General features: G+C 40.0%; 1 protein-coding gene across 8 annotated transcripts in view; it reads right to left on the bottom strand.

Annotated features, from left to right (window-relative positions):
* zmp:0000001200 (dedicator of cytokinesis protein 9) overlaps positions 1-14,700 on the bottom strand; it is a 75,266-nt gene that overhangs the window by 36,297 nt on the left and 24,269 nt on the right. For 4 of the 8 annotated variants that reach the window (XM_041056590.1, XM_041056591.1, XM_041056592.1 and 1 more), the window contains exons 1-2: positions 8,084-8,323; positions 4,844-4,960 (exon numbers count right to left, since the gene is read on the bottom strand). In XM_041056590.1, the coding sequence (XP_040912524.1) occupies positions 4,844-4,960; positions 8,084-8,197 (231 nt within the window). In that variant the 5' untranslated portion in view covers positions 8,198-8,323. Of the gene's footprint in view, positions 1-4,843; positions 4,961-8,083; positions 8,324-14,700 lie in introns of those variants that run through there. The other 4 variants (XM_041056587.1, XM_041056585.1, XM_041056586.1 and 1 more) reach the window with 1 other exon arrangement.

Here is a 14,700-nt window from a genome sequence, read left to right as displayed (position 1 = left end):
AATATTGTAGATTTTCTTTTTTCTTTTTTTTCCCTTTTCTTTCTTTTTTAAGCAGCAGCGTGAAAGCTAGAGCTACGTTTAAACTTGCCCTGTGTGAAATACTGCAACAACATCACCATCAGGTCTTGGCAGGAGGATTAAGTCTGACTGCAAAAATAAAGTGCATTTGATCACACATAATCCCTGCGAGCAAGAGTGAATTATAAATACAACCATTAAGTGATAGAGGTTCAGCTGACTGGGTTAAAAGGAAACGAGTGAATTCCGCTTTTGTGCAAGTCAAATGCTCGTCAGCTGTGAGTGTGAGCGGCATTTTCTATGACTGTGAGGCATGCAGACAATACCTCGATTATCTTTTCCCAACACATTTTACTGAAATGAAAAATGTGCTTTGAGTACTTTGAGTAGAAATATGTTCCATGTGTTACTAGTTTACAGTCCAATTCCCTATGGACCTAATGAGGTGAATATTTTTGACAATTTTCTTTATTTTCTTTCTAAATTTTTATAATATCCAATCCAAAATCACACTTTAGCTACAACTACTAAGGGGTACGTTAGCACAGGTGTCCAGTCTCAAGGAATTACTTTAAACATAACTTCACATAATCACTTGAAAACAACACGTTCATGGATAAATAAAATGTCCCTCCTTTTAGGATAAGATATACTGTACAAAATACATAGTCAATAGATTGTCACAGCAACACTGTGTGTTGCCATTTTTACCCACAACAGGTGATTCCTGGTTATAACAACATTTATGTAATATTAGGCTTTTTTCTTAGTTACAGTGCATTATCTTGCTGCCAATTGATGATGTTCAAATGCAAAAAGGGATAAAAGCAGCTTTAAAGCTGGAGTGTGGGAATTCTACATTTAAATGAACGTTTGGTACATTCAAGCCCATGCTATGGTGATAAAGCCTATAAGCACCAGGCCAGTCTCTCTGTATTTTGCCATACCAGAGTTTGAAATCTGTTGTCCATGGTGATGTGTTTTACGTCAACAAGCAAGTTTAGAGACGGAGAAGGCAACAGACACAAGGACCATGGTGGAGCCTATGACAGGAAAACCTAGTAAGCGTCCAAGAAATGTTTCTGATGCCCCAGATAAAAAAAGTATCTCAGTGTTCATAGGAAGGATTATAGTCTGAATAATAAAGCGATCAAAGACAAAAATGCAAATTGGCTGCCATTCTCCCTGCCTCCCTCTTCCTCTCAATGATCTTGTATTTGGTGTCAGATTGAGTGGTGGTTGTCTCAACTATGACACATTCCATACTGAGCCTGTATTTGTGAACCTGAAGCCTCCCCTTCCTCTCTGCTATAGCCAGGTTTCCTGCAGGGGAGATGTTAATCTTTACAGTCCAAGCAGGAGAAATAAACAGGCATGGAGGTAAGAGGGAGCCAGGAAGTGGGCAACAGGAAGCGTTTAATTGGGCTACAAGTCGCCATGGAGAACCATCAGATTCTCTGGTGAAATAAGCCCTAAATTTGCATGGGATATAGCTGTACACAGCAGGACTCCATCAACATTTTATTTCCAAAAGCACTTCAGTGAGACACACCGTTGTGTTGGTGGGCATTTTCCTCTATTATGATGAACATGGCTGCTTAAGTTAATTTTGAGTCAATTATCCCGCATACACAGTTCTGCTGCCGTAAATACTCACTTATTTATTTATTTATTTATTATATACTAAGAGTCTATAACCCTGCCAGCAGGTCTGTACACGGGCACAGCTGTGCTTTGACCAAAATACTAAAATCAGCATTCTAATAATCTCACAGTGGCAGTGCTAACATGCTGATGATTGCCATTTTAAACCATCTAAGCTTAGCATGTTAGCATACTAACATTTGCTAATTTTCATTAAACACAAAGTATAGTTGAAGCTGATGGGAGTGTCATTAGTTTAGCAGGTATTTGGTCATAAACCAAAGAAAGAATTGGAACAACAGAGCTATACAAGTAGCATAGATTAAAAAAAAAAAAAAAAAAGGAGGAAAAAAAAGAAACTATATGTTTTTATGACCTGTTTCTTTTGGGTCAGATTTATATCTTCAGGAGGAACAAATGGATCTCAGGGCTGAGTGGCACAGAAAGGTTAGGGAAGTCAGCAAGAACTGAGAGATTACAACAACAAAAATACAGAATAGCACCAGCCTTATACGTGAAAGACATACAGCATGTGGTATTATTCAAAACCTTTTAGAAACTATAAAGTGGTCTGTAGGGCACGGATGGACCTAGAACCAGAGTATACCTAAAATTGAGTAGAAGAGGAAATAAGGCCCCCCTCCTGGTAATCCAGGACAAATTTCTCCTCTGAAACCTTGCACAGAGAGCACAAAGAAACTGAGCACATAGAGACCTGCACAGATCCCCTCTGCCAACAGATTCCAGATCAGAAACAGATGGAGATGATATGAACACTGGCTCATAAAAGAACAGTACCAACACATGACTTTTGTTGTGCCAGTGGGGCTAAGATAAGGTGGAGACCAGATATTGGTTTCAGCTACTGAAGAACAGCCAAAAACAGGATTTATACACAAATAACACAGACAGAGGAGCTCTTTCTGTCTACTTTGGTCTTGATTTAGCTCTGTACACTTAGCACACTGACTCTGAGCATACTGGGGTTTCTGTATGAATACACACTCGCCATACCTCCTGTCACTAAAAGCACCAAACACCAAAAGCTCCTTGACAGAGAAGCCGATTAAACCCTTGCTTGAACATGAGTCTGGGGAGGCTGAAACAGATGTTAGGTTCAATCACTGTGCCTCTTGTGTTTTTTGTTTCTCAGTCAGAATCACCTGTCCGCCCCTGACAACGTGCTGTTTGTGTGTCAAGCTGGTATGCCGTGTTCATAGCGGTGGGTTGGAAGAGTGTCACATACAAGAGAAGACAAAGTCAAGGCTGTCCCGCTGTCACTGAGCACCCAGCTGCCAGGTCCTTCAAACTGTAACAACCCCTGACTTTATCCAGACCCAAATCCAAAGTTAGGACCACTTCCTTTACTCCTTTTCACTTTACTCCTGAGAACTACCTAACATTTGCTGCTCTAAAAACACCTTTACATATTTAACCATCACCGTTGCCAGGGTCAGTAATCTGGGCCAGTAGTGGTTTTTTATTTGGACTTGAAACAATCACTTTTACAGAAATAGGTTTGTGTCAGTTCTGCTCTCACATGATAAGACCATCCTATATAATGTAGATCAAATAAGCTTTAGATGCTTTTGTGAAATTCAGTTAAAGTTTGTTGTCAAAAGCACATCATGGTAATGCATTTGAAAAGGTACACTGATTATAAAAGTCTACTTAATGTAAACATATAGCTTTTTGATGCTATGAGCTCCCAAAATAACCTTATATCCTTATCCTTTATACCATGCCTATGTTTGCTATGATAAACGTGAATTTGTGAAGGTGTTGCTGCTTGGCAGCCTACACAAGTATGAGTATGACAGAGGGACAGATTTAAAATAAATGTATTACGAAAACCTTTGGGGCATTTTGTGCCCAAATTTGAAAGAGGAAAACAGATGTCAGTCGTGGGTGGACATTGTAGACGTTACGGTTTATTGTTGGCATCTTTACCTCACAGCCACCAAAAATCCTCTCATAAGAAAAATGCATTTTGGGTACATTTTGGGAATTTTGCCCTCCCACTAGAGCCATGGTGGAAGATTTATGGAAATCTCTGAGTGTCCTCAGTGCCATTTATGGAAAATCAATTAAAGCTCCTCTACCCATTTCACAATAACTTTACATGTTAAGGTACAGGTTAGAAAGGGACTTGAGAGGAAGAAGTATTTTACACTCAGATGATATAATAAATTGTATCTTTATGCAACAATTGTTACATTATATAAATCATCAAAATCACTCTTATTTGCTGTATTGTACTCTCCAGTGTGGCAACATTCAAATAAAAGATGTTAAAGCCATCATGGCTAGTGACACAAAGACTTCTCTCGTTAAGATAATAAAAGCACAGACTGTAAAATTCCTCTGAACAGTGAGACAGAGTGGCAGGGTCAGATCTGCTCAAGATGCTGCTGTTGGTGTGAACATCTTTCAAAGAAGTGTCATTTCCTGAAGTACCAGCACTGGGCCAGTTTTCCATTTTGGATGTTTCCCCCTCAATGTGGAAAGTGTGAGGGAGCGTACGTCCTGTACAATGTGGCTGGAGATAACACTTGCTCTATCACAACAGTGGAGACAGAATGAGCCAATTATACAGATGGCCCCTGACCTCTCTCTCGCTATAGCATGCAAGGGTGTAAACAAAAGGAAAGCCTCCGTGAACGACCCCACCCAGCACTCACAACATTGGCCACGCCTGGGCCAAAGGAAAAGACTGCAAAAGCCAAACAAATACAACAAAGAAAACACGCAAGTGGGTGGGTAAATAATGATGTTGGACAGATAACAATAAATAGTTTGACCTTGTATGGTAATGGAGCACAGTCTCAAAAACCTTTTAATGACTTACTGTATAGACAGTTGAACTGTGTAATTTCTGCCAATAACACACATTATATAGGGGGTATTTTTAACCCAAACTGCCTCACTTTCTACAGCAGAAACATGAGTAGCCCCGCCGGAAATCAAAGCCCTAACTCTTGCAGTACTATTACCACTCCCTAAGCTATATACCACCACTAAGTCCACATCTCTTCCATAGTTAAAACCTTACTCCTCACAAATATAATCCCAGCTATAATACCCAGAACCATATTTACTGCAGTGATGTTTTTATGACAGTTTTTCAAGTGTGGATGTGACATGTTACAGTGAACATGAATGAATCAGTTGTGAAACTCACCTCGAAGTCCTCCAGGGGGAACTGCAGCATGTCTCTGAGCACATCACTAAGGATCTGTGTCTTCCTTTGCACCAGCACATTTTCATAGTCCAGGGGCTCAATCACCTTGGGTTTCACCTGGAGAACACAGACGAAGCACTGTGTTACAAAGGTAATTGTTGTAAGTTCGCAAATGATTTCTAGCCTAAAGCTAACTAACGTGCATTGAAGGATACATCTTTTATGAGGGAAAATAGTTGATCCAGTAGAGGGATAACAGGAAATGAGGGGAGAGAAAGATGAGAAATGACAATAACTGAGTGAGAATGAAAGAACCAAAAGATCTTGGACGCTGTCATGCACTACTCACTTTATTTATGTTTTATCCTCAGACCTTCATTAAGCACAATTTATTGATTGAGAATGAAATTGGTATTGATGTAATGTAAGCACAGTGTGACCTGAACTAAAACATAAACTACTGCTAGATGTCATAATTAATGATGATACTTGAACCTTTATTTTAAAAACATTTTAAATATGCTTTATAGGCGCAACAAAGAAACCGTCCCTACTGTGTGTTTTTAGTCAAATATTTTGAAGACTAACCGAGACTGAGTTGAACCCAGTAATCCTGAAAGACCTCACAAGTAACAAACTACCGTCTAGAATATGCTCACTAGTAGAGACAAGAGATAAGTTGGTTTTATATTCTTAGTCAAAACCTACTTAGTTGACCAACCAAATTCAAGAGGTGAAGCATAAGCCCAGGCATGGGAGCAGATTTGGTGCAGCGCATAGACATGAGTCTAGAATGAACTTGATTGATCTGAACTGTGCTGTCATACTGGGCTATCTCAAAACATGCTATCAGCTAGATACGCTGCATCTGCCCAGAGAAAATTCATTGGCCTCAGCAGTGAGAGGGTCTTGATGAGCTTATCCCTCCCATGTGAGCAAACACGCATGATGTCAAGGAAACAAGAAACCAGTCATACTTCAAATAGAGCCACTATATACAACATAATTATCTTCCACAGCATAAAACAAACCTCCCCCGTCGTCGTTTTACTTTTAGTGTAGTGTAAGAATCTATACAATGGTTCGAACTTGCAAATACTATATAGCTAACTCTCAAGAGCAGATGCAGCTATACTATGAAAAGGTGATTACAGATTTCATGTCATAGTATCTGCCTAATTCCAGGGGCCCAGGCTACACAGAGTTTGTAAGCTGCAAAGATACAGGGGCCATTAACTGTCAACACTTGTAGCTGATGGGACGGCCAGGGATGTTACAGTTATCCTCCAGTTAGCAAAGAGAAGAATGAACAGTGACACATCGGCAGACGTGAGGGCTGAGCGACAGCACAGCTCACATGTAGCGTCAACATCTGGGACTGATAATACTAGCATGATCTCAGTGGGAGAGTCATGGATACTGACCTGCTTAAATGTATGTTTCTAGCAACCATTGTTAATAACAGAGCACCAGCTCACACTGAAGGCAGAGGGGGCAGGAGCTTGTATCAACTTCAAGGACAAGGAAGGGGATAGCAGAGTGGAGATGGTGCCACCATGTCTGCCAGCCGAAGCAGGTTGTGACATTATGAGTCAACCATTTATTCACAGCTTTATCTGGACACAACGTGTAGTTTGTACAAAACCATGTGGTACAATGAAATGCAGTCACACTTCAGCGGATTATTTCCCTTCTACCATAGGAGAGAAAAAGCAGAGAGATTAATGCAGGCAGGACAGGTAAATCAGGATGGAATTACAGACGTCAGAGAGATAAGATGTGTGTTTGTGTGCGTGTCTATGTCTTGCTTGATCCGATATCTACAATCTCTACATCTCTATACACAGTCAGACGACCTGTACAAGACAGACCTTAAGAAAATCAGGTACACATAGCCAGATTGTCATTATTAAGCAATGTCCAAGAAAACAAAAACACACTGACAATGACACGGAAGCAGATAAACTGGGAGAATTGCCAAAAAACCTCCTGCAAGTGAGAGTGCGTTTGGGTCAGAAGTGACAGGAGTTGATAATGAATAGCCTTGGGCCATTCAATGCTCTGACATAAAAACAAAGGGAGAGTGTCTTGCATTTAGTCATTCCACCCCCCAAAAAACTCTTGCTGCCCAAATATCTGGTGAAGCTGAAGCTGTATCACTCAAAACAATGCAACAGTGCAATGTGCAATTAAATCTGATTTTTAAATAAAGCAGCTGCTGAGAGATTTGACCCCATTATAGGGATTGTTGCCCTCTTCTCACTAGTTATGGATTTTGTTGTTGCTGACTATTGTTTCCCTCAAAACCCCTCTGGGCTCTTCCACATTGCTTGGTCAGTGGCTCAAGGTGGTCAACCACACAGTACACTCAGCACTGACTACGAAAATGAGCGTTCATAAGCAGGAACTCTGTCATTCCCTCAGCCCACAGTGCTGACCATAGTCAATGAACCTTGTCCCTGTTTTATATCATATTGCTACCATGGAGGTTGCTTTGTGTTTGTCATTTTAGTTTCTCATTGTCAGAAAGTACTGCAACTTTTATTCAGCAACTTTGAATACAGTTAAAAAAAAAAAAAAAAAAGAATAAGTCAAACCAGAACAACCCAAGCTGCATGTTCCACATCTGTATTATGAAGTCAATAAACAGTCATATCTGGAAAGAGCATAAAACTTATGAAGCCATCTCCTCCACTCCCTCTCCACAGCAATCTAGCAGCTGTTTAACTGTAGATCCCACTCCTCCCATCACTGCACCCTCTCACAGCCTTGAACAATGGTGCTGTGTAGTGCCTCTCTGCTGAGTGATACATCAAATCTTTTGCTACTGACTATTCAGTAGGCTCTGTAGAGACCAAGCTGCTAGACACCTTCATTGTAGGGCACTAAATGATCACTGACATCAGGGCTGACTTTTGAGCCAAATAAAATGTTTTACAAGCCAAGGTAATCTTTAAGAATAAACCTGAGGAAATGGTGTGCTCTTTCCCAAGTGCTGGTAAAGTTCAACATTCCCCTGTGCTGGTGCTAACGTTGCAAATTTTGAATATGATACTGTTTTGTACTGTGAAAGAAATGACAAAACACCTGACACCTGCTTTGAGACTTTACGACTGTATGGTTAACATTTACAGCACTTTACACTCTAAGATGTACTTGTACATCAGAACAGCTTTGACAAGCCAATACAGACTCTTATACCTTTATACTAAGAATACATTAAGTCCTTGAATGACTTACCGCTACCTGTGGCACAGCATCTACTTCAGCCTCAGCTGCAGCCAAGCTCTTGTACTGCTGTGGACTCTCAATGACCAGCTCCTTCTTTGGAGCTTTATTAGCCCTTCCTTGCATTGTCAACAGCTTTGGTAGAACTAGATCCCAAAAACAAGTGGACAGCCAGCATATCCGATAGAGAAAAATCCTTATTCTGGAAAAAGTTTAGGGAGTTTCTCCCTCTCAGACTTGTGCTAGCTTTCACCCTCCCTTCTCAGACAGCTCTGACTGAAAGCTGTGGACACACACGCCCAGGCTGAGGCTGAGGAGGTGGCTCCTCCTACACTCAGCTGTGCTGCCTGGGGGAGTTAAACACCCTCACACTCACTCACACACACACAAGCACACAAAAAAAACCCAATGGAGCTATATGACCCCACACCTGCACCACCTGCACAGTGACACAGGGTTGACTAAGGCAAACAAAAGACACACATTCTTCAAGTATTACAGTCTGGTCAGGGACTGTCCACACCTTGTGTAAAGCAGCTGAAATAAGAGCTGGCTTAAATTTCATCAACAGCAACATGCTAGGAGAGAATGAGACAACAATGGGGTGCTTAGATCACATGAGTGCAGCAATATTCAAAGAAATCAGTCAAGCATCCGAAGGAGATGTAACCAACAGTATGATGGCATCTACTCGCAAACTCCACGTAAACATTACAGATAAGCTGCCAGACTGAGCTCATCAGATTGTAGCATGCACTCCAGGAAAAACATGGATAAATCTTGACCCACAGTAACTGTAAAGACAAATACTGAAGAGCAGATCATTCAATTCTGTGTCAAGTCAGCGATGGAGTAAATCAAATTAGTCACAAACTGTGACAACTATGAGTCACTGAAGTGTTTTTCATTGCTGACACTGCATGACTACAGCTGAGACAGTGACTGATGGTAATCACAGAACGGAGATTTGCCCAGCTTCTGTCTCGCTGCTTGTTGATGCAACTGCTTGAGAGGCATTCCAACACGACGCAGCCCCAGTCAACCCACCTAGGAGTGGGCCCGACCTACAGATTCCTCGGTGGGCCACAGCAGGGGAGGATGTTATTTTTTTCACGCCTGCTTCAGAGCTTAAGGCGAAGGGGGAAGGGCAGCTGCTCCCCTCCCACTGTCACATGTCCCTATGGGCCCCACACAGGGACTAGTAACCAGTATGATATCAATAGAAATATTTTCTTATGTCAACATATGTCAAAATAAAGGTAGTTTTTGCAGAATCACAGATTAAATAATCAATAATCTGGTAAAATGTTAACAATATATGATTGTGTAATCAGTTACAATGAAGATCCAGTGGAAGTCAGTAAACCTTAATATGGACTTATTAAAAAAATGACTTCATTAATTGATAAGTCAGTCAACACAAAAATAATCAGCAGCTATTTTAACAATTGCATAGCAATATGTGAAAAAAAAAAACTGCCTGATTTCGTTTTTTAAATATGTGACGATTTGCTGTTTCTATTTGACAAATATTATATAATATAATATTTTCAGTATTGGCAAAATGTATCTGGCCAAACAAAACTTTTTTTCCAACTGTTTGAATATTTCATATGGAAAAAATGACTTTTGTTACTAAAATATATTTGTTAGCTGCAGCCCTAATGACTGTCCACCCTTTGTCCAACATATTTATAAGACCTAAACGAGCTCTTCCTGCTCACTATGCACCCCCACCTCTTCTCATATTCCACCTACCACAGTTGACTTGTTACAGAACACACTAGCCTCAAGCTAAATCAAATATTTAAATACTTAGCTTTCCATTTCGGCTTCAATCTACATTATAAATATGGACAATATGCACCGTCTAGCTGCAAAGGAGTCAAGTTTCATCGACCTGTGTCTCTCTCTGTTATCAATTAGTTTGTTACGTCAATATAATAGATTAAGTGATGCAAATGTTATCACTGACTTGAAACCCTTTTACTATATGTCAGATGCAGTGGTAAAAAGTAACTACGCAGATTTACTGAAGAATATTACTTAAGTACACCTTTGAGGTACTTGCACTTTAATTGAGTACGTCCATTTAACTCTGCTTTTTACTGCTACTCCATCAATGCTAACAAAACATATGATGAGCTTATAAAACATTGCAATGTCATCTATTTACCTCTTGAGCAGTATATTAACCCGATAAAATTTGCTCTGCTTTGACAAACTAAAACTGTCAAGTGCAACTTGACAGTTGCACTGATGCATTATTAATAGTGATTCATACAATAGTACAACACTCATGTTTATTTTTGATCCTTAAATCAAGTAACATTTTGAATTCTGAAGTTTTACTTGCAAGAGTATTTTTCTATTGCTGCATTGCATCTTTTAGTGAAGTATCTGAATTCTTTATCCACCACTGAATTTAGAAAAGCTGATTTGAACAAGCTTCCCGCTGTGTTATAAAAATAGTGATAAGAAGGCAGCCAGCAGTGTTTGTCAGGGGTTATTAAGCAGTTATGTAAACATAGATCAAAAGATACGTTTGAAGGTTGTGTGGAAGTAGTCCCAATTGTGACAACAGTACCCCTCACCAATGCCATGATTCATTCACATAGTGTTCCCAATGGAAACTTTAGAGGGAAAAAATCAGCTACAGTTTGTCAGGGATAGTAAAATACTTGCCGGTGTAAGAATTTAAATCCAGTTTTATTTTTAGCTGGATATACATTTGGCTACTTTAAGTGTTGCTCTTTGGACAGAGCATCTGAAAAAACAATGGTGTCTAGATGCAGCATTTCATAGTGAAGTTTTCAGCTGTGTGTGTGTGTGTTTCACTTTTGATGGAGGCTAAATGTCTGCTCCTGATCCCAGAATTTACTATGACTCTACTTAATACTTATAAAACTTAATACTTAATACTTATAAATGACTGTGATGAACACCTATGTTGGATGTCAGTGTATTTTTTTTTTTTTTTGGTGTTTTGGAATTTGGCTGTAATTGGATAGTGACAGTAAGGACGGACGTTCTTACGGCATGTGACGTTCAACAGAGGTCCCCAGCTGATACCAGGATGCCCCCAAAGTTTCACCTTATCTCAACCTCAACCCTGGCAGCAGTGCTATGAAAGTAAAAAATCTGTTTGGAAGGGAAAAAAGACCAGGTCACCTCTTTGTGGCATATTTTAAAGCCAAATTCTGACAGCCTCATAAAAGCTTACAGAGCAGTTCTTTGAACGGGCCAAGCACACCTTTATATATGAAGGGACTGTCTAGGTGTGTTTAAGAGATATTAGCTAATGATCGGGTGAAACAGGTGCCATAGTGGTTGAGAACAGCAGGGTGAGTTATCATACGTTTCCTGTTTCAGATAACTGAATGCTTTTCAGTCAGTGTCAAAAGTAAATCTTGTAAATATCAAGCAGATGCTCTCCAAACTTTTTTACAAACTTTATTTCTTTGGCTTTTTATCATAACCAGAATTCCAGTTTGGATACTCACTGCAGATAATGGACCCCCCCGCCCCCTCCTCTAACCACAATCCTGGGGCCAGTTTTATCACACATTTTTCAAAAACACAAGCTTGTTTACCTTATTCTTACCACTCCCTGATGCTGTGGTTAAACACTGTTTCATTGATGCACAGTTTAATCCATGGAGTCATTTAGCATTCTGACCAGACTCTGCACGAACAACTGTAGACATACTGTATTGCTCAAGAATGTAATGTTGACGGTTCATCCACTCAGCTGCACGAACACATACAGGCTACCATGATAACCCACTGGCATCACTGGATATTTCCTTTAATGTACTTAACTGTGTACAGAGATTAATGGGACATTACAAGTACTAGATGCTTGGCTTTGATCTCTGAGTTTGTACAAAGCTGGGCTTCCTCTCCCAGACATCTCACATCTGCAGCAATGAGAGATAACCTCAGAGAGACTTCCTCTGTACAAAACAACCCTGGTACTTTATTCCCAAGTGGCTGACAACTATACATTAGTGTGGCACAGTGCTCACATTTTTTGGCTTGGTGCTTAAATCAAATTCATGACCTTGCAACATTATACAGATCGTTCCACAGAAACCAATAGAAATGTATCTCCTTGGGGAGAGCTGGCACTCGGGTCCTAAGCAGGAAGGCCCACTGAGCCCTTTTTAATGGCAGAACAAACACTTCTGTTGAGCAACAACTGGTTTCAGTTGCCAGCAGCTGCCCAACAGGAAGTTTTGAGAAAACTGCATTCTGGTCAAATGCAGCTTAATATGCCCTCTACTCAGTGCTAATGGATAGGTAGTACATATGTAGTTTGTTTCTTTGATGACTACATGCTGCAGTGCTGTGCCTGTGGTTCTGAGAGGAGCACACAAGGATGAACTTAGCCTGATAATCAGACTGAATTGCCATTTAATTTCCTTTCATTCATATGAATTGCTAAACAAATCAGAAATGTGGGCAGTGATTCAAATGTCTGGAACTGGGCATAAACCAACCAGGCAAAATGTCATTTTTGAGATATGACTTACTGAAAGGTTTTGCTGTTGCCCTGGAGCCATTTGAGCCAATGATTCATTTTATTACAGTACTGAGAGGAAACACCAGTGAAGGAGTAAGTTTAGATTTACATCATCATATCATATCATTTCACATTTATCATATCATCTTGCACAAGAGACATATGATGTAATTCATTTATGTATAAGAATAAATAACATATTGTAAGTTATATTTAATTAAACCTGACCAAATTTACATTGAAGTGGCATTTGTTAAAACTGTTTTAGTAAACCGCTTCATCTAATGTATTGAGCACACAAAACAACTGTAGAGACTAAAATGACGTTTTACCTCCTTATTTAATTTTGTTTGTTGTTGTTGGCTGTTGTGTGACTGTTTATGTGTTTAGTCCCTTTCTGGTTGTGTGTAAAAGGGTGTGTTGTTCACTGTTTTATTTTGCTGTAGTCTCTCAGTAAAAGCACAACTGTTTAAAAACTCTCCTGAGTGATAAAGATATTATTCACCATCTATGAAGTGGCCTGAACGAGACCACGGCTGGACTTCTCAGTTACATAATAAGTACTTGATGCAATCACTGAGCCTTCCCAGCATGAGCCAAAGCAAAACAGGGTGTAACCTGGAATGCAACAAAAACATGGCCCACCCCTCGCGACCCTGTTACAGCAGCAGCACCAGGGCCCACCACCCTGGAGCCTGGTTTCAGTCCATCCCCCAGTGACTATTGAGAACAAGATTTTAACATGGGGGTAATAATGACACCCTGTGCTGTGGCTGCTCTCTCTGTTAATAACATCACTACGGTAGGATGTGGAATACAATGGCACCGAAAACAACAGGATGCAATCATGAGGCAGAGACAGTTGTCTCACACAGCAGAGGTAGAAAATAATAAAAATTCATTGTTGTTACAATATTAAAGGCTACTACAGGTCAAGAGCAAAAATTTAAGACAGTTTTATCGATCGGTACATGCCTTAAATGTAACTAACAGTATCAAATATGAAAAATGCCGCCCTGGAATCTGTGGGAAAAACAACCTGCTGTTGCCAGAGTGTCTTTTAAGTACATGAGCTTGAGTGCTGGAGATAATGGTCCCATGTATCAGTCAGCAACTGAGCAGCACACGCACACGTACGCACGCACGCACGCACACACACACACACACACACACACACACACACACACACACACACACATCAATGCTGTGATGTCTGAAACCCTTAGAAGAACTTCAGGATGGCTGAAACATCTCAAAAGCAGGGAGTAACAACTCTGTAGCCGAGCAAAGTGTCCTGCTGTTTTACTGTAAATCCATTAGGCCAAGACATGAAAGCTGTTTGGATGGTGATTGTATTAGTTGTCTAACAGGGGATGTGAGGGTAAACATGGCTGTCTGTGAAGTGTACAAAATGTAGATGTGTAGAAATGTAAAAACAATTAAATTAACTGCATCAAATGCATATATTTATTTATTATCATCATACTTTATGTAGTCTTTTAATTATTAATCAAATATTCTTGTTTATCTTCAAAGTGACTGATTTGTTCGTGAATACTTCTTTTTTCCGTCTTCTGTGTTATGAGAATAGGCTCTGTGGGAGTCACAAACATTTCATACACATTTCACAATGCCATATTTAACACACTTGCTTAAATGAGACTTCATCGAGGAGGGAGAGAGAGCATCAGTCATGTAACTGTATCCATTAAACCGATTTTATCTCTAAATAGTTTCTGGTTGATGACATGCAGGCTTGGTTTGATATTTCATTCACTCCCCAGCACAAGGAACTTATAAACACAGAATAATTGACTCATTAGACACGGTTCATTGGAAGCAAAAGCATCACAGGTCTAAGTTAGAAGCATTACTCCCCAAAACATCATTGGATGAAAGGCCCTTTCATCTTTAAGCTAGCCAAAGTCATCACTTTCTCTTTCTTCCCCTTCGCAACAACATTCCTCTGATAAAACAAGCGACACTCCAGCACTACTGTTACAGCATTACTGTTGACCTCAAACATTTAATAAAAATAAAGGAAGGAAGCTGAACCTTTGATCGTTTTTTCTTAAGATCAAGAACGAAACACGACACTGTTGAA

This window comes from Toxotes jaculatrix, chromosome 15 (genome assembly GCF_017976425.1).
Source record: "Toxotes jaculatrix isolate fToxJac2 chromosome 15, fToxJac2.pri, whole genome shotgun sequence".
In the NCBI taxonomy this organism is placed as follows: domain Eukaryota; kingdom Metazoa; phylum Chordata; class Actinopteri; family Toxotidae; genus Toxotes; species Toxotes jaculatrix.
The sequence above is the reverse complement of the archived record's forward strand: the minus strand, read 5'-3'. Positions and strand labels throughout refer to the sequence as shown.